The following is a 14,078-nucleotide window of genomic DNA, read 5'->3' as shown; positions in this document are numbered from 1 at the left end:
AAAATATAGGTGCTGTATGTAAGCAACCAAAAATAACCACTGCATTTTTATTTTTGGCAAAAGATACTTAGTAAGAAGGGAAACTATGCAGTTTAATTTGCTCCTTGGTATTACTTCTCATAGTATTTGCCGGTAATGGCAACGTTATAATTTGTAGAATTAATTAATGATCTGGCATCTGATTTTGATTCATTAATGCTTAAGCCAGCTAAGTCTCAATTACCCTCTGGACTATTTATTCCTTAACAAGCTTTTAGCTAATGTGATTTTAAAAATATGAAAATAGGTCTTAACTTGCCTTTAAGAAGTGGTAATATTTTAACACTCCTCTATGAAATAAAGGAACCTTCATATTTTTTGTTCTATTACAGTTACATTCAGAATTAGACCTGGGGATTGCAATGTATTCACTAAATATATATTATATTTATATGTACCTGGAACCTGACTTCAATTTAGTCTTGATTAAAAAATGTACTGAATTGGAAACTGTGTAATAAAGGATGCCTAAATCATACTGACCCAGAATAGCTCACTCAGTCAGACAGTTAGGAAATAAGTGCACAAGCAAGCAGATGATACGAGAATTCAAAATTAATTCTATTCTCAGAGGATGCATAGACTAGGAGATAGCATCTGATTCTATCTGCAGAGGTGTAAATCCAGAGTAACACCTTGGCTAAAGCCTCGTTACCCTGAATTTGATTGCTTATCCTGCAAATGATCAGAATTGGACTCTTCTCTGCCCAAGGCTAGGTTAAAGTAGCTGAAATATCCAGTATTACTTCATGACATTTTTGTGATGCAACTGAAAGTCTCTCCTGACTCCCAGGTATTTATTATTTATAACTAATCCATTTACCAAAGTAATTTAAAGACTCCTGAAATTTTCTCCAAATGACTGGTATTTTTAAAAGTTCAATCACCACATCCTTTAGGAAAATCTGCCCAATGGAGTTCTCTCTTGTGCTGCAATTGTGTTACGACAGGGGGCATTCAGAAACTGCATGCCTTTGATTTGGGATTGTCAGGCACCAGTTTGAGAGCTGATCTGAACTGATCTTGGGAAGATGCTTCTATTGCTGGGTTCTCATATGATGTTCCTACCTGCCATATTTGTACCCGCTCACATCAAAACCTAAATGCATAATTACAAAGACAGGTAAACAAATGAATCACGGATATTATAACCAAATACTCTTAATCACTTTAGTTACCGAGATGTGTTTTGAAAGTACCTTCCGAAAGCTTTCAGGCATTACACAAATGGTTGAAAATACAAAATTAAGCCATCAGTGTTGCAGTATATGAAATAACTCATCTTCTCCTGAAACCATGCTTCCTTCTCCTAAGAAGTCATCCAGCGGCCTCCCAATACCTGCATTATCAGTATTAATGTAGCTATGTAGTTATTCTTAGTTCATACTGCTGTGACATCAGCTAGATCTTTCCCCACGCTTCTCGTCAGAAAAAAACCCAGAGATGAACACTTGAGAGTATCTTCCTTCCCATTTTTAGATCAGGAAGTCTATCTCCTTCCAGTCCAAGCCTGGAAGTCAGCCTACAGTGGTAGGACTTTTAATGGAGTAAGTTGTAATGTCAGCTTCTATGGAAACCCAAGGAGCTGTTAGCTCAGCCAGCTCCCAAACAGTTACCCCAAAACTACCGAGTGGGGGGACTGCTGAAGTCCCAAACTCTCTGTGGTTTTAAAAATCAAAACCCATTTGCAGAGTCAGATCCTGTGGCCCACTGAATCCATGCTGCGATGCTCTGGGGACACAAGGCAGCTTCAAATTCAGCTTACGTGGCCAGCACAGAACTCCCGGGTGGTCATAAAACCAACTACTGGTGACATGTTGGAGGATAACAAGCGGGAATCCATCTCCAGATACTGAAGCACAAGGAAAAGTCCGAGTTACCTGCGTTGTTATGGCAAGAGTTCATTTGGATCAAGAGGTAAATAGAGATAGTTGAGCTCAATCTCTAAAGCTAGGGCTGGACTGCTGGAAGCACAAGCTTTCTCAATTGCTTAGAGAAAATGATTGAGCTGAGAAATCAGAGCAGCCCTGATCGCTTTTAATCAACTGAATGAGGGGGAAGGAGGGGAGGTGGAGGCTTGGGAAGAAAAATATGTAAAGCTTAAAAAGTTCCAGCTGCTGTTCTCTAATGGAGTCTTGGTTCCTCATGAACGGTGGAATAGTTAGGCCACCTGGTGGTAAACAGCAAACCAACAAGCTTTGTAATTTCCAAGCCACAATAAATATCCTGAGGATCAGAGAGCTTGGGGAATTGTCATAGGCTGCGGAGCCTTTCCTTCCCAGGTGGCTGGTGTGCAGCCACCGCTGGGAGACAGCAGCCGGCAATGGCTTCCACCAGTCGCTATTGCAATGCAGAACAGACCAGTTGATCTGGAGCCTGGGCAATATCTGCCAGAAACATCACAAAATCTTCCACCGCAGCCAGCCTCCCCTTTGCCTCAGGAGGGAGGCAAAGGAGAAAGCAGTCCAGGGACAGCTGAACTTAGGTAAGCTTGTGAAGTAGGAGTTTGACATGTGTTAAGTGGCTGAATGAGGATCTCTGTCCTAAATGCAACATCAGGTCTATGCAAGTAAATCAAGTGAGGCTCATGTCAACGGTCACGATTATGCACTTGAGATTCATATTTTAACGAATATTCTACAACATAGTTTTTATTTCTGTGTCTGCAACTTGTTTCTTCCAGCAAATCTACTCACCGGAAGTCCTGCAAAGTATGAAACATAAACGGAGAGTGCATGGAAGATGCCAAACCTGTTGGTGACGTCCTTTTTCAGAAGCACTTCTAAGTACTCATTTTTAATATCTAAGAATTTAGCTGAGCTGGACAGTGGCATATTGCCAGAGGGCATTCACAGATGCGTTCAGTACAGGCAAATGAATATAAATGGAAATTTGTTTGAAAATATAATTCTTCTTAAATAAAGAACTGTCAGTTGTTTTGCCCAATTCTATCCATTGCGGTTTTAGCCTGATCCTAGTGAAAACAAGTGACTGTGTCCAGCAGTTGCTGTTCTGCTGAGCATTGCTCCTAGCTGCTCTCTCCTTGCTGCTTTTGCCTAATTCCCTCACCACATTCCCTAACACTTGAAAACTCACCAGACTTGTGACTCACATTTTAATCTTATCCAAGTCACAATGTTTATTTCACAGGATGCCCAATTAAACGGTAATTCAATCTGCTCTGGAGTTGTTTCCTTCCCCTCTGGTGATTAGTGTAAGCTGAATAATGTAGGGAGCACAGGAAAAAAAAAAAAAGGCAGTAAACAGCTTCAGTGACATCGGGAGACCAAGCTGCAAGTTTTTCCACTGAAGAAGTGGGAAAAAGGGCACGCACAAAAATGTTAACGTGGGTCATAATTTCTAATGTTCTCTGACTCTGAAGCGTGGACAGGAAAATTATGCTTAGTATGTCTTATGGACTCCCTTTAAGCCTGGGGAAACATGAGTAGGTGTGGGGCTGTGCAAGCCACACAAAGGGCAAGAAAATCTCTGGCCCCATTTTCCCTGTCCTTGCAAGCGCTTGCTGTTGCCCTTCATTGAAGCCAATGCCAGTATGCCAGCTCTTTGCACCCTGCCGCCAATGGAAGCACTGGAGCTCCCCACTCTCAAAGTGAAGGAGCAGACTCCTGCCTATCACTTGCTGAACGCTAGCATCCAGAAGCCATAAAAACCTATGGGCTACCAGCTCGTTGATTGACTGAAGAGGATTTTTATCATGGCACAGACTTGCATACTTTCTCGGGGCTTTCTTTTCATCTTCACATAGGCATGTGAAGTGCCATGTGATACACAGAGATGTAACTCTATTTGTTATCTGCTCCACAAGTGCTCCACAAGTAGCCTTCTGCAGCACCCCAGGCTTGCGTTGGAGGCATAGAAACAGAGGTAGGGCTCCACATAAAAAGAAGGGGCAGTTTTTCAAAATAAGAGAGGCAATTTAACTAGACTGTTAAATGTCACCTGGTCTTTAAAAAGCAAGCAAATGAAAACCTCTTGGGAAATGCCAAATGCGAGAAGCTGTGTAGGAACACAGCTCAGAGCTACCTTCCTTCCCAACTCGTACAACTGCTAAGGCAAAGCCAGCTTGGAGTTGAATGTCACCAGTTACTCATGGGAAATGCCTTGGTTTCAGAATGGCCTTTTGCTCACTGGAGCAAACTCGACACTGATGCAGTGCTGAGCACGGGCAACTCGACCTAAGACATCTTCTTGATGCCAGTGCTTAAAACAAAATGTGCCACTGGTTCCTTACTTTACCAAAGCATCACATGCTAGTTAGCTAGTTACTGAGCAGAGGCCAGGTTGTGCCTCTGGGCTCTCCTGTGCGTGCACTGAGGCAAACTGTCGGCAGGGGCTCACAGCGGGCAGCTGAGGGGTGCCAGGAGTCCTGCAGAGCCAAGCAAAACTGCGGCAAGGACACGGAGTCCGTGGGCACGTCGTGGGGCAGCTCTCTCAAAAAGCCAGGTTTCTCTCCAGCTTGCAAAGGGAGCAATTTTGTGACTTAGGAAGAAATATTTCCATTTGAGCTCCTGCTGTGACGGTGCTCGTTACTCTCGGCTGTGCCTAAGTGGCGTTACAAGGAGCTCCTCGCACAACATGCCCTGTGCCTGCCTGCCCTTTTTTTTTCCTCTGAGGGGGGAGAAGTTTGGCGCTTGACTTTTTTGGTTATAACACTATAAAATTTTTCCCGGAGAAATTTTCAGTGTGCTTTGCCAAGACTTTCTAAAAAAATATAGATTAATTGTGATAATTAAATTTCCCTCTGAGTGATTTCTTTGATAAATGGGTCTAGTTAGGACTTTCAATTAAGCACCAGGCCCTGCTGTGAAGTCAGACTAAGCTTCGTGTTGCAGGCATTTATTGCCTCATTTACACAGAGACAATCTGAATTATTTTACATTACACTGTTTTCTTTATCTGTCTTTTTTTTACACAGGTATTAGAACTCCTATTAACCCTTCTATCAGGGAGCCAATTAAAAAGGTATGGTCAAGCAATTTTTAATTATTTTGTTATGGTTTAAGTAAGCCACCTGGAAGCACAGTACTTGAAATCATTCTCTTGTCCATGCTGCAGTCTTTTGCCGCATAAACTCACTGGTTTGTTATTGTGCAGATTCTCGCAGACTCCAAGTTGGTGATAAAAGAATATGAAAATAATATAAAGCGGGGAAGAAAAGATACTGACCACAAAGACAACGGTTTGATGAATGGTGGTAATATGCAACAATTCTGGGAGCAGTAGCTTTTATGTTTTTGCGTTCTCCAAAATTGTGAGTAAATGGTAACTACTGCTTGGAGAATATCAGTTATCAGGGGTGCACTTCACCTTTAAGGTTGCTATGTTTTAAAGTTATAGCCATGCACTCGAGCATGGTTGCATGGTCATTTTGAACGTGGATCGAGGTATTTAAGATACACAATTTCTACCTTTCATTATGAAATTGGGACTATTTGCTTGTTTTTCTAGTTACTGGTATCAATGGTTACAGAAAAATATTCATGCGTATCCGGAATGTCAATCACTGCTGTTAACCATGAAGAATGAGAGGTCTGCTTATTTAATTAGAAAAGCAAACTCATCCAAAAGAGGATCTTGTTTTAAATACAAAATCTGCATCTAGACACCAGAACTCGCTGTCGTTGATAACAGAGAAGAAAAGTCTACTAGACTTAGAAAATGGTTTTAAATTTTTATGAGTTTTCTGTAAAGCCATCCACAGCTATGCTAGCTAAGATGAAATTGTAAGGTTTACCAACTGATGTGCTTTGAGATATAAATCAGAAACTAATTGTCTGAGATTAGGAAAAACATGTTTTTCTCTCCTCCCACACTACCCAACAAAAAATATTTCTATTTCCTTTATACTACATAGTACGTTTGAATCTATGTAACGAGAGTATATAAATTTGTGATTATACTTTTGAGCTTGATTTTGATGCAATCAATGAAATTGATATGCTTCCCTAATGAGAGTTAGTCAGAGGCATACTTTAATTCATATTAAACTGAACCTTTTTCAAGAGGCAGGAGGATTTCAAGGGAGTCTCTGCCCTGTAAAGAAATCACGCTGTCTGTCCATATAAGAATCTAAGCACAGTGAGACCTCAGATTGTCTGCATGGAGCAAGAGATATTAAATGAGTTGTGACTACTGAGAGGTTGAATAATTGATGGAAATTTCAATGCAATTAATGTAAAGCGAAGGACACGAAGTCATTGCTGAGAAATTAGGGTTTGTGGATTATTGAGGTATGACAGTAAATTCAAACGTCAGGCCCCCCCTTTTTTCTCCAACATAAAACAGCAAACCCCATGCTTCTAACGCAGATTTGTTATGCTGTGGCATATCTAATTTCTTAAACTGGTAAGACAAAGATGACTGATGCCTAATAATATAAGTGTACATTTTTAAAATGCAAATGCTATTTTAAATGTATGTTAAAATGAGAACACTGTGTGGTTAATATTTATCTAGCATCCTTTCTTTTTGAGGCACATCTTGTCACACAGGACTATGCTGTTAAAGTGGTTCATGGGAATGATGTGCATGACTCCTTCTTTTGCTAATGGGAGCTGTGTGCATAGAACAATTTAGCTGTTAGTGCTCTGAGGAGAAGAGAACTTGAATAGCAGGGGCTTGGAGAGCAAAATAAAAAGAAAGCTGCTAAGGGCATTTGAAAATACACTCGCTATTCTTTTTCTTCCTAAGCATTGCTGCAGTAAACAACTGCTTCAAGATTCCTCTTTAAATAAGTGGCATGAAAAGGAAAAGAGCATGACTTTGTATCAACAGCCATTCAAAATGTACCCAGGGACCCAAACTAACCTTGGGGGTAAAAAAGGCTTGCGGGGGGAGGGTGCTGCAGGGGCGGTTGTTCTGGTTGGTTTCTTTCTTTGCTGGCCAGTGGTTTAAAGAAAATATCCCTAGTGGGAGCGTTCTGACCCAAATATCAGGGATGCTGCGTTTCCTATGGGGAGCGTGTTTAGGCCTGGATTTAAAAAATACATCTACCTAAAATTAGACTCCCAAATCCACATAAAACACTAAAGAAATGGCCTGGTTTTCAAAAGAATCAAATATCCACGGACTCCGGGTCAGGGTCCTGACCCAGCAAAGCAGATTAATATTCTCCCCAACTCCCCACCCTGAGGCAACGTGATTGCCCATGCATTTAAGGCTAAAGTGCTTAAGTGCTCCCTTAGGTAGGGGTTAGACAACTTAAATATGGGTGTAGAATCGACTGAGTGGCCATCCGCTCTTTTAGGTCTTGGCTGGAGGGAGGTTTTTTTATTTGATTGTTTTTTTATCACTTTGATTGTGCAGATTTTTCCAACCAAGCCATATGCAGCAAGGTGCTATAAAATACATTGCAAACCTTGGTCCTGAACCTTGCCAGGCTGCAAATATGCAAATTGTTGTAGGGCTGCGTACAACTCCTAAGGTCAGGGCAAATGTATACCGCACAGGAGAGCGGCTTCTCTTAAAGGCTAAGCTAATAGCAAACTCTTCTTGATGATTAGTCAGGACTAGAAGAACCTGGGATATTAAAGAAAGCCAAAGAGCATTATGCATCACACAGACCCTTCCTAAATGTTATGATGCAGATCTGTTAATGGGTAAAAAGAAGGCTTAAGGTACTGCACCAGGACACAGAAACCCCGACTCCAAGCCCCACTTCCACCAAAAGATTTACATATGACCCTGGGCAAGTCACTGACTATTCGCTTCTAAATCCATAAAAGGGCAATATACTTTTCTGCCTTTGGAGTGAAGGGGGACTAAAATCCATTAGTGATTGTGAGGTGCTCAGATATTAAATTCTTAAGTGCTTAGATACATCAGGAGAGGAATTTTCCAAAGAGACATTATTGAACAGGTCTGTGCATGCTTTTTGGTAATATTCGTCACAATGTGTTGTTGTGTATCTTTACTCCTGATGTTTTATTTATTACAAAGTATTAAAGGTTGGATTTCCTTATGGGGGTGGATTGACTTGGAGGAGTTCCACAGGGAAAGAAAATGTTTTCCATGTTATAAGACTAATAACATAATGGGAAAAAGAAAACGCTTATGTTGCCATTTGATTGAGACAATAAATAAATGCCTTCACTTTGGCCCATAGCGTACCATCTAACTACCATGCCTGTTCAGTCGTATTAACTGCCTTGCTTTTCACCTATTGTGTTTTCTTCTACTTCTAGAACCCATGTACCAAACGTTGCAAAAAATCCAACTAAAAAACCCAACAACCCAAACAACCCCCCCCCAAACCATTCAGGCCATAATAAATATAATTCCATATTTCCTCAATTGAATGTCACTGTGGGATGGTCCCCGTGACATCAACAACGCCATATTGTTGTTTAATTGTCAAGACCTGCCTGAGCCTGCCCATTAGCGACAGTAATCAGGACAGAAAAAGAGCCAGGTTACAGACACCAGGGTCAGCTTAAAGCTGACGAAAGATGGGCATACGACAGGGAAAAGAATTTAAAAGAGTGACTTTGGAGAAGCGGACTGTTTCTCATACTTAAACCAAGGCTATATCTAAACGTTATGCTTAAGTTCTCACAGAAATATTTTTTGCTATATTTTCTCTTTTCTCGTGGGTTTGTGTTCTTTCAGGCGTGTAACTTTCGGTCATATTTCAGCAATAAACATAAACCTGATGATCCTCCTAAGCCTTAGTTCAGAGTAGTTGACAGAGGCTGCATTGCTTTAAGGTCTCAAGTAATTTGGGTGCTCTTTCTCAGGATGAAATCTTCTTTGGACTGCTGGCTCTGCAGGGGATCAGTACCAATGAGCAAAGCATTCTCACTGAGGATGAGCCTGACTTTACAATCCAGTATCTTGTGTTACAGCTGTCTACTGCATCACGCTATCTGTCCCGTTACTCATCCTGGCTTCTCTTATGCTCATTCATGGTTGTTTCCTGTGGTCTTCTTTTGGGCCTCTTTTTGTCTTTTATTAAGAATCTCTTTGGGAAACAAAATTCAACAAGTGGTACTATATCTAGCTTTGACAGAGGTGATAATCATGTGTTTATATTTTAATATCATCAGTGACTACGCCATGAAACACAATAGAATGCCTTCAGTTTCTTAATCACTATTCTGAAAGTGTTTGGGGAGCTTGCAGATTAAAAGGCGCTAAATAAAATGCAGGGCTCTACTGTCACCCTAAGCATGGCTCAGACTAAAACTTCGACTTTCTGTGGTTCTCAACAGGTGCTTTATAACCCATTTGATACTCATCTTATTTATCCAGTACTTTGATACAGAATTTGTAACGCTGCACTCTGCTTTATTACTCCCAGTAATTCCTTTCTGTCTGCTCTTGGCTGGTACTGTAAACCACACAGGCTGAGGTTCTGTGTTGTATTGGTATTGCTAAGGTACTTTAACTCACTTTTGCGTAATTTGGATTCTGATCTGATCCCAAAGGTTGCTCACTTTATGAGTTATATCAGCCTAAAGAGAGCTGTCTATGGATAATGCTGTGATTCAGAGCCAGAGAGAATCCTTTTTGAGTGTTTTGTGATACAGCCATATCCCCTTTTCTCTCTTGCAAGCTCCGGGCATTGTTGGAAGTTGGTCAGAGCGGGTAGTAGAATCAAATAAGCTTTGACTTTGCTAATAAAACTGAACTCAAGTTATCACAGAATAGTAACAATTCATGACATATCCCTGTCAATCTTCAAAGGACTTACAAAAAAAGGGTTACAGCCCCTGTGTTAGTTAGAGATGCTCCATTTACAAGGTAGGAGACTAAGGCAAAGACTCTGTTTACTACTGGCTACAAAAATAGCTAAGGATTAGGCTTTTAAAGTAGTTTTCTACCAAGTACAAAGGGCAAGAGGCGAGGTCTAAGGATCTTCAAATGTCTGGATTTTTTCTTCCTCCTGCTGTTTATAGCCCTTCTGTGGTATTTTTCAGAAAGAAACAAAAGCCCATAAACTTTTGCATTCTTTCCCCCCTGCCCTTTTCTGGAAGCAAATGACATGAAGCTAAAAGGTTGCCCCTGGATCTGCTCTACACTGCTTGACAAAAAAAGAAAAAAAAAAAAGGTGGGGGGGGGGAGGAGGGATTTTGATTAAAGGCATTTTGGCCAACGTTAGAATGGAACACACAGCACCGCTCTTCTGTTTCTGCCCTTTGCTCAGCTACCCACAAGACCCAAGCCACATTCATGCAATTTGCTCAGCCCACAGCCTGAAATCAGTGAGGTCTATGCAAGAAGAGAGCACCTGCCACAGGCTGTTACTGTTTTTATTTATTGTCTGTATTATTAGACCATGCAGGAACCCTAACAAAAAATATTGTCTGAAGCACTGTGTAAGCATCGAATAAAATGATGGCCCTGTCCCAAAGTGATTACAAACTAAAGAGAGGACAAGAGACCTCAGACAGATACAAACAGACAGAGGGAGAATAGAGGAAAGGAGAATGCTCAGTGTGGCTGACAGCAGTATTACCTCACTAGCAGTCTAAAGGTTGTCAAAAGCTTTTGTAGACGTCATGGCAAAGGTAGAGAGCTACCAACATAAATCTGAAGGCGTTTATGCAGGGTACCCTCCATGTATGAGAGAGACCACAGAGGAGAAAACAAGAAAGAGCTTGCTTTGAGATGAACACAAGGGGATGGTGACTCTGAACAAAAGGAGATGGCCCATTTTAAGGTTGTAACCGCGTTTAAATGTCACAGCTGCCTGCATTCCTGACTGCCATTAACAGTGACACCCCTCCCCCCCTTTTTTTCTCCTGACCAATCCTGTTCACCCACATCCTGCTCTAAAAAGGTATATAAGAACCGAGCACAGCAGAGCTGGATGTCTGCTCAGGCAGGGCAGTTACTGGAGCTGCTCTGTTCCCTGTTCCTGCCTCCTGACAATGAGAGATGATAGGTAGGGTCTCAGGGGACCTTGAAAATGAAGATAGGCAGCTTATGTTGATGCGAGATAGGGGAGGGGGGGAGATAGCGCAGGGATGTCAAGACAGGAGTGACATGTTCAAAGAGACAGGCTAGGAAAATGATCTTTGAAGCAACAGCAGCCGCATGCAGTATGATTAGGGCAAAGGCAAGGCTGCATGTGTCAAGGCCAGAGAAAAGGACGTTGCAGCAACGTTAAATAATGAGAACTTAGCCAAGGATTTTAGTGGCATGAAAGAGTGGGAAAAGATGCATCTTAAAAGCTGGAAGATTTAAGAATTGGGGGATGGAGTGATATAAGCAGCTGAAAGATTGTGGCTTTACCTGTATGTAACAGAGGTCAGAGCTGATGCTTCAATACCGTCACAAGTGACAAGGAGCATGGTATGTTGTCCACAAGAAAAACAAGGTGGGTAGAGGGCTTGGGGGCACAGAGGACAGTAGCAGGCAAGAGGTTGAGGCATTTTCTCCCTCTCACCCTCTGTTCCACTCTTCTCTCTGCAGCTATTTAATACAGGCAACTATAGAGTAGCTGCCTAGGATAAGCCAACAATTCAGCAAAGAATTTAAGTGCAGTCTCACTAATAAGTCTTTTCTCATGTGGTCTAGATCCTGCTCAATATACCCATGAGGCTGTGTTGCACATCTAACTCGGAAAATAGGAATTCTTTCCACCAAGCTCAGTAATAAAGCGCACAGACCTTGTGCAGTTTTCTGCTCTATTCCTGGAATAAGATTACCAGCAAGACTAAGGCCTCTGGTTGTGAGAAGGGAGATTTCACCGGATTAAATGCTATCCAGTCTGCTTCTGAAACAGAAGATAAAATACAAGAAAGAACAATGAATTATATTACTGAAAATATCACAGACCGTGGTGGTGGTGAAAGGGATAATGAAAGACCGAAAATTTAAATTATATACAGAAATAAAAATCAACAGGGCAAAGTACTGCCGGGCCTACAGTTCTCATTTGTTGCCAGAAGAGGGCACGCGTGGCTTTTTTTAATGACTTCAGAGATTTAAATCAAGATTTCCCTTGGTAGCATTTCCCAGGCATAAATCAAGCACAAATGAATAACCTTTGATTTATCATCCCTAATGGAGATGTACATCATATTGGCGTGTCATCACATTTCAACATTGGCCATTATGATGCCAATCATATAGTAATTTTCTTCCGTGTCATAATCAGCGATGAAGATGTACATTTCCATTCAGTACAATTAGATTTTCATGTTTCTTAATGGTAGCTGAGGGCATTAGGCAGAATACCTGCTTTTGCTGCCTCTAACCCTTTTGTGCTCATATTTTTCTGAAATTGTATCCAAACCATTACCCAATCACCACTTTCCTGTGGTTAAACGCCACCTCTGCTCATATGGGAGAAGGTGAGAAACATTTAAACTATTATTCCAAGCTGCAGAGGAACAGGCATCAAAAGCCTAGGCAAATACACACTCTTGGAAAACACCTGACTGTAACTATTTGAGAGGTTTTTGGTATGCTGCATGACATCAGTTTGGGCTTGTGACCTAACCCACAGCACAAACCACAATGAAGGTGTCCGGCTGGGCCTGATGTCCAACTGGCCAAGCTCAGCGATATTGCTAGGAAAAAAGAGAAAATCCAAGCTACTGCTGGTGGTAACGAAACTCTTCTGTAAGCAGAGGTCTTCTGATGGATGGATCATTGAAGACAATCACAGAATGTCCTGAGTTGGAAGGGACCCACAAGGATCATTGAGTCCAACTCCTGCCCCTGCACAGGACAACCCCAAATTCACACCATGTCACTGAGGGCATTGTCCAAGTGCTTCTTGACTATCGTCAGGCTTGGCGCTGTGACTGCCCCCCTGGGGAGCCTGTTCCAGGGCTCCACCTCCCTCTGGGTGAAGAACCTTTTCCTAATACCCAACCTAAACCTCCCCTGGCACATCTTCCTGCCCAATTCCCTGGGGTCCTGTCATCGGTCACCAGAGAGATCAGGCCTGCCCCTCCTCCTCCCCTTGTGAGGAAGCTGCAGACCGCGACGAGATCTGCCCTCAGAGGGATGGATAGGATGTGCCACTGGCATTTAGAACAACTCCTGGTTCTTCTACATAACTGCTGTTCTGGCCCAGCGTATCATGGGTTCGTACAAGCTAAACAAGGGAAACACAAGTAGCAGCGTTTTCAAAAGCACCTGAGCCTGTCTGAAAAATTCTGTCATGCCCCTGTAGTGCATATTTTGGTGGTCAAACAATTCTTTTGCAAAAAGGATGCCTTAGTTTTTTGGCACCTTCGTTCTCTGTCCAACTGACGGGTGATGCTTGCTAGCAGAGACGCCAGCAAGGCACATGGATGCCCAAGGGAGTGGAGGACAGGGCAACAGAGCGAGGTAACCAGAGCCTCGTCGCTCAACCACGAAATTCGCAAGCTTGCAAAATGAGGGAAGCAAAGCGCAACCCGACCCGAAGGAACGACCGCCTGCCTGCCCTGGGAGCGCAGCCGCCCCCGGGGCCGCCTCCTCGGCGGCAGGGTGGCCCGGGGCCGGCCACCGCCGCGGCGCCGGGTCAGCGGCATCCCCGGGGCGGCCGGGCGCGCCGCCAGCCGCCGCACCGGGGCGGGCGGAGAAGATGGCTCCCGCGGGGGGCGGGGGTGAGCCCGCCGGCTGCAGGGGCACTGCGGCAGGCGGGCGGCGAGCGCTCCCCGTGGCGCAGCCGGGAGGGACCGGGGCGAGGTGCCCCGGGAGACGCCGCCCCCCACCCGCGGGATTATCCGTGCGAACGCGAGGGGACGGGCCGCCCCTGCTCTCGCCGCCTTCCCCCTCCCCTCGGAAGCGGCCCCGCTCCCCCGGCCCTGGCAGGGACGAGCCCCCGCAGCCCCTCAGCCCGCCCGTAACGGCGTAACGGCGGCGGCCGGGCGCGAGCGGCGGCGGCGGGGCGCCCCCTCGCGGCCCTGCCGGGGCTCGGCGGGAGCGGGGCCGGGCGTCACCCGGGGCCGGGCGTCACCCGGGGCCGGGGGGGGCCCTGCTCCCAGGGCCGGCCGAGAAAACCCCCACGGGAGGGCTGAAAAGCGGGTTTGGATCGGCGAAACAAACACGCCCGCAGCGGCGAATTGTACTTTTTT

General features: G+C 43.9%; 1 protein-coding gene across 1 annotated transcript; it reads left to right on the top strand.

Annotated features, from left to right (window-relative positions):
* Nucleotides 1–13,310: 13,310 nt before the first annotated feature.
* Nucleotides 13,311–13,850, top strand: LOC135313252 (proline-rich protein HaeIII subfamily 1-like). The gene has a single exon (XM_064450818.1). The coding sequence runs from the start codon at nt 13,311–13,313 to the stop codon at nt 13,848–13,850; it is 540 nt and encodes a 179-aa protein (XP_064306888.1).
* Nucleotides 13,851–14,078: the final 228 nt, after the last annotated feature.

The sequence above is a fragment of the Phalacrocorax carbo genome, chromosome 4, assembly GCF_963921805.1.
Source record: "Phalacrocorax carbo chromosome 4, bPhaCar2.1, whole genome shotgun sequence".
Taxonomy (NCBI): Eukaryota; Metazoa; Chordata; class Aves; order Suliformes; family Phalacrocoracidae; genus Phalacrocorax; species Phalacrocorax carbo.
The sequence above is the reverse complement of the archived record's forward strand: the minus strand, read 5'-3'. Positions and strand labels throughout refer to the sequence as shown.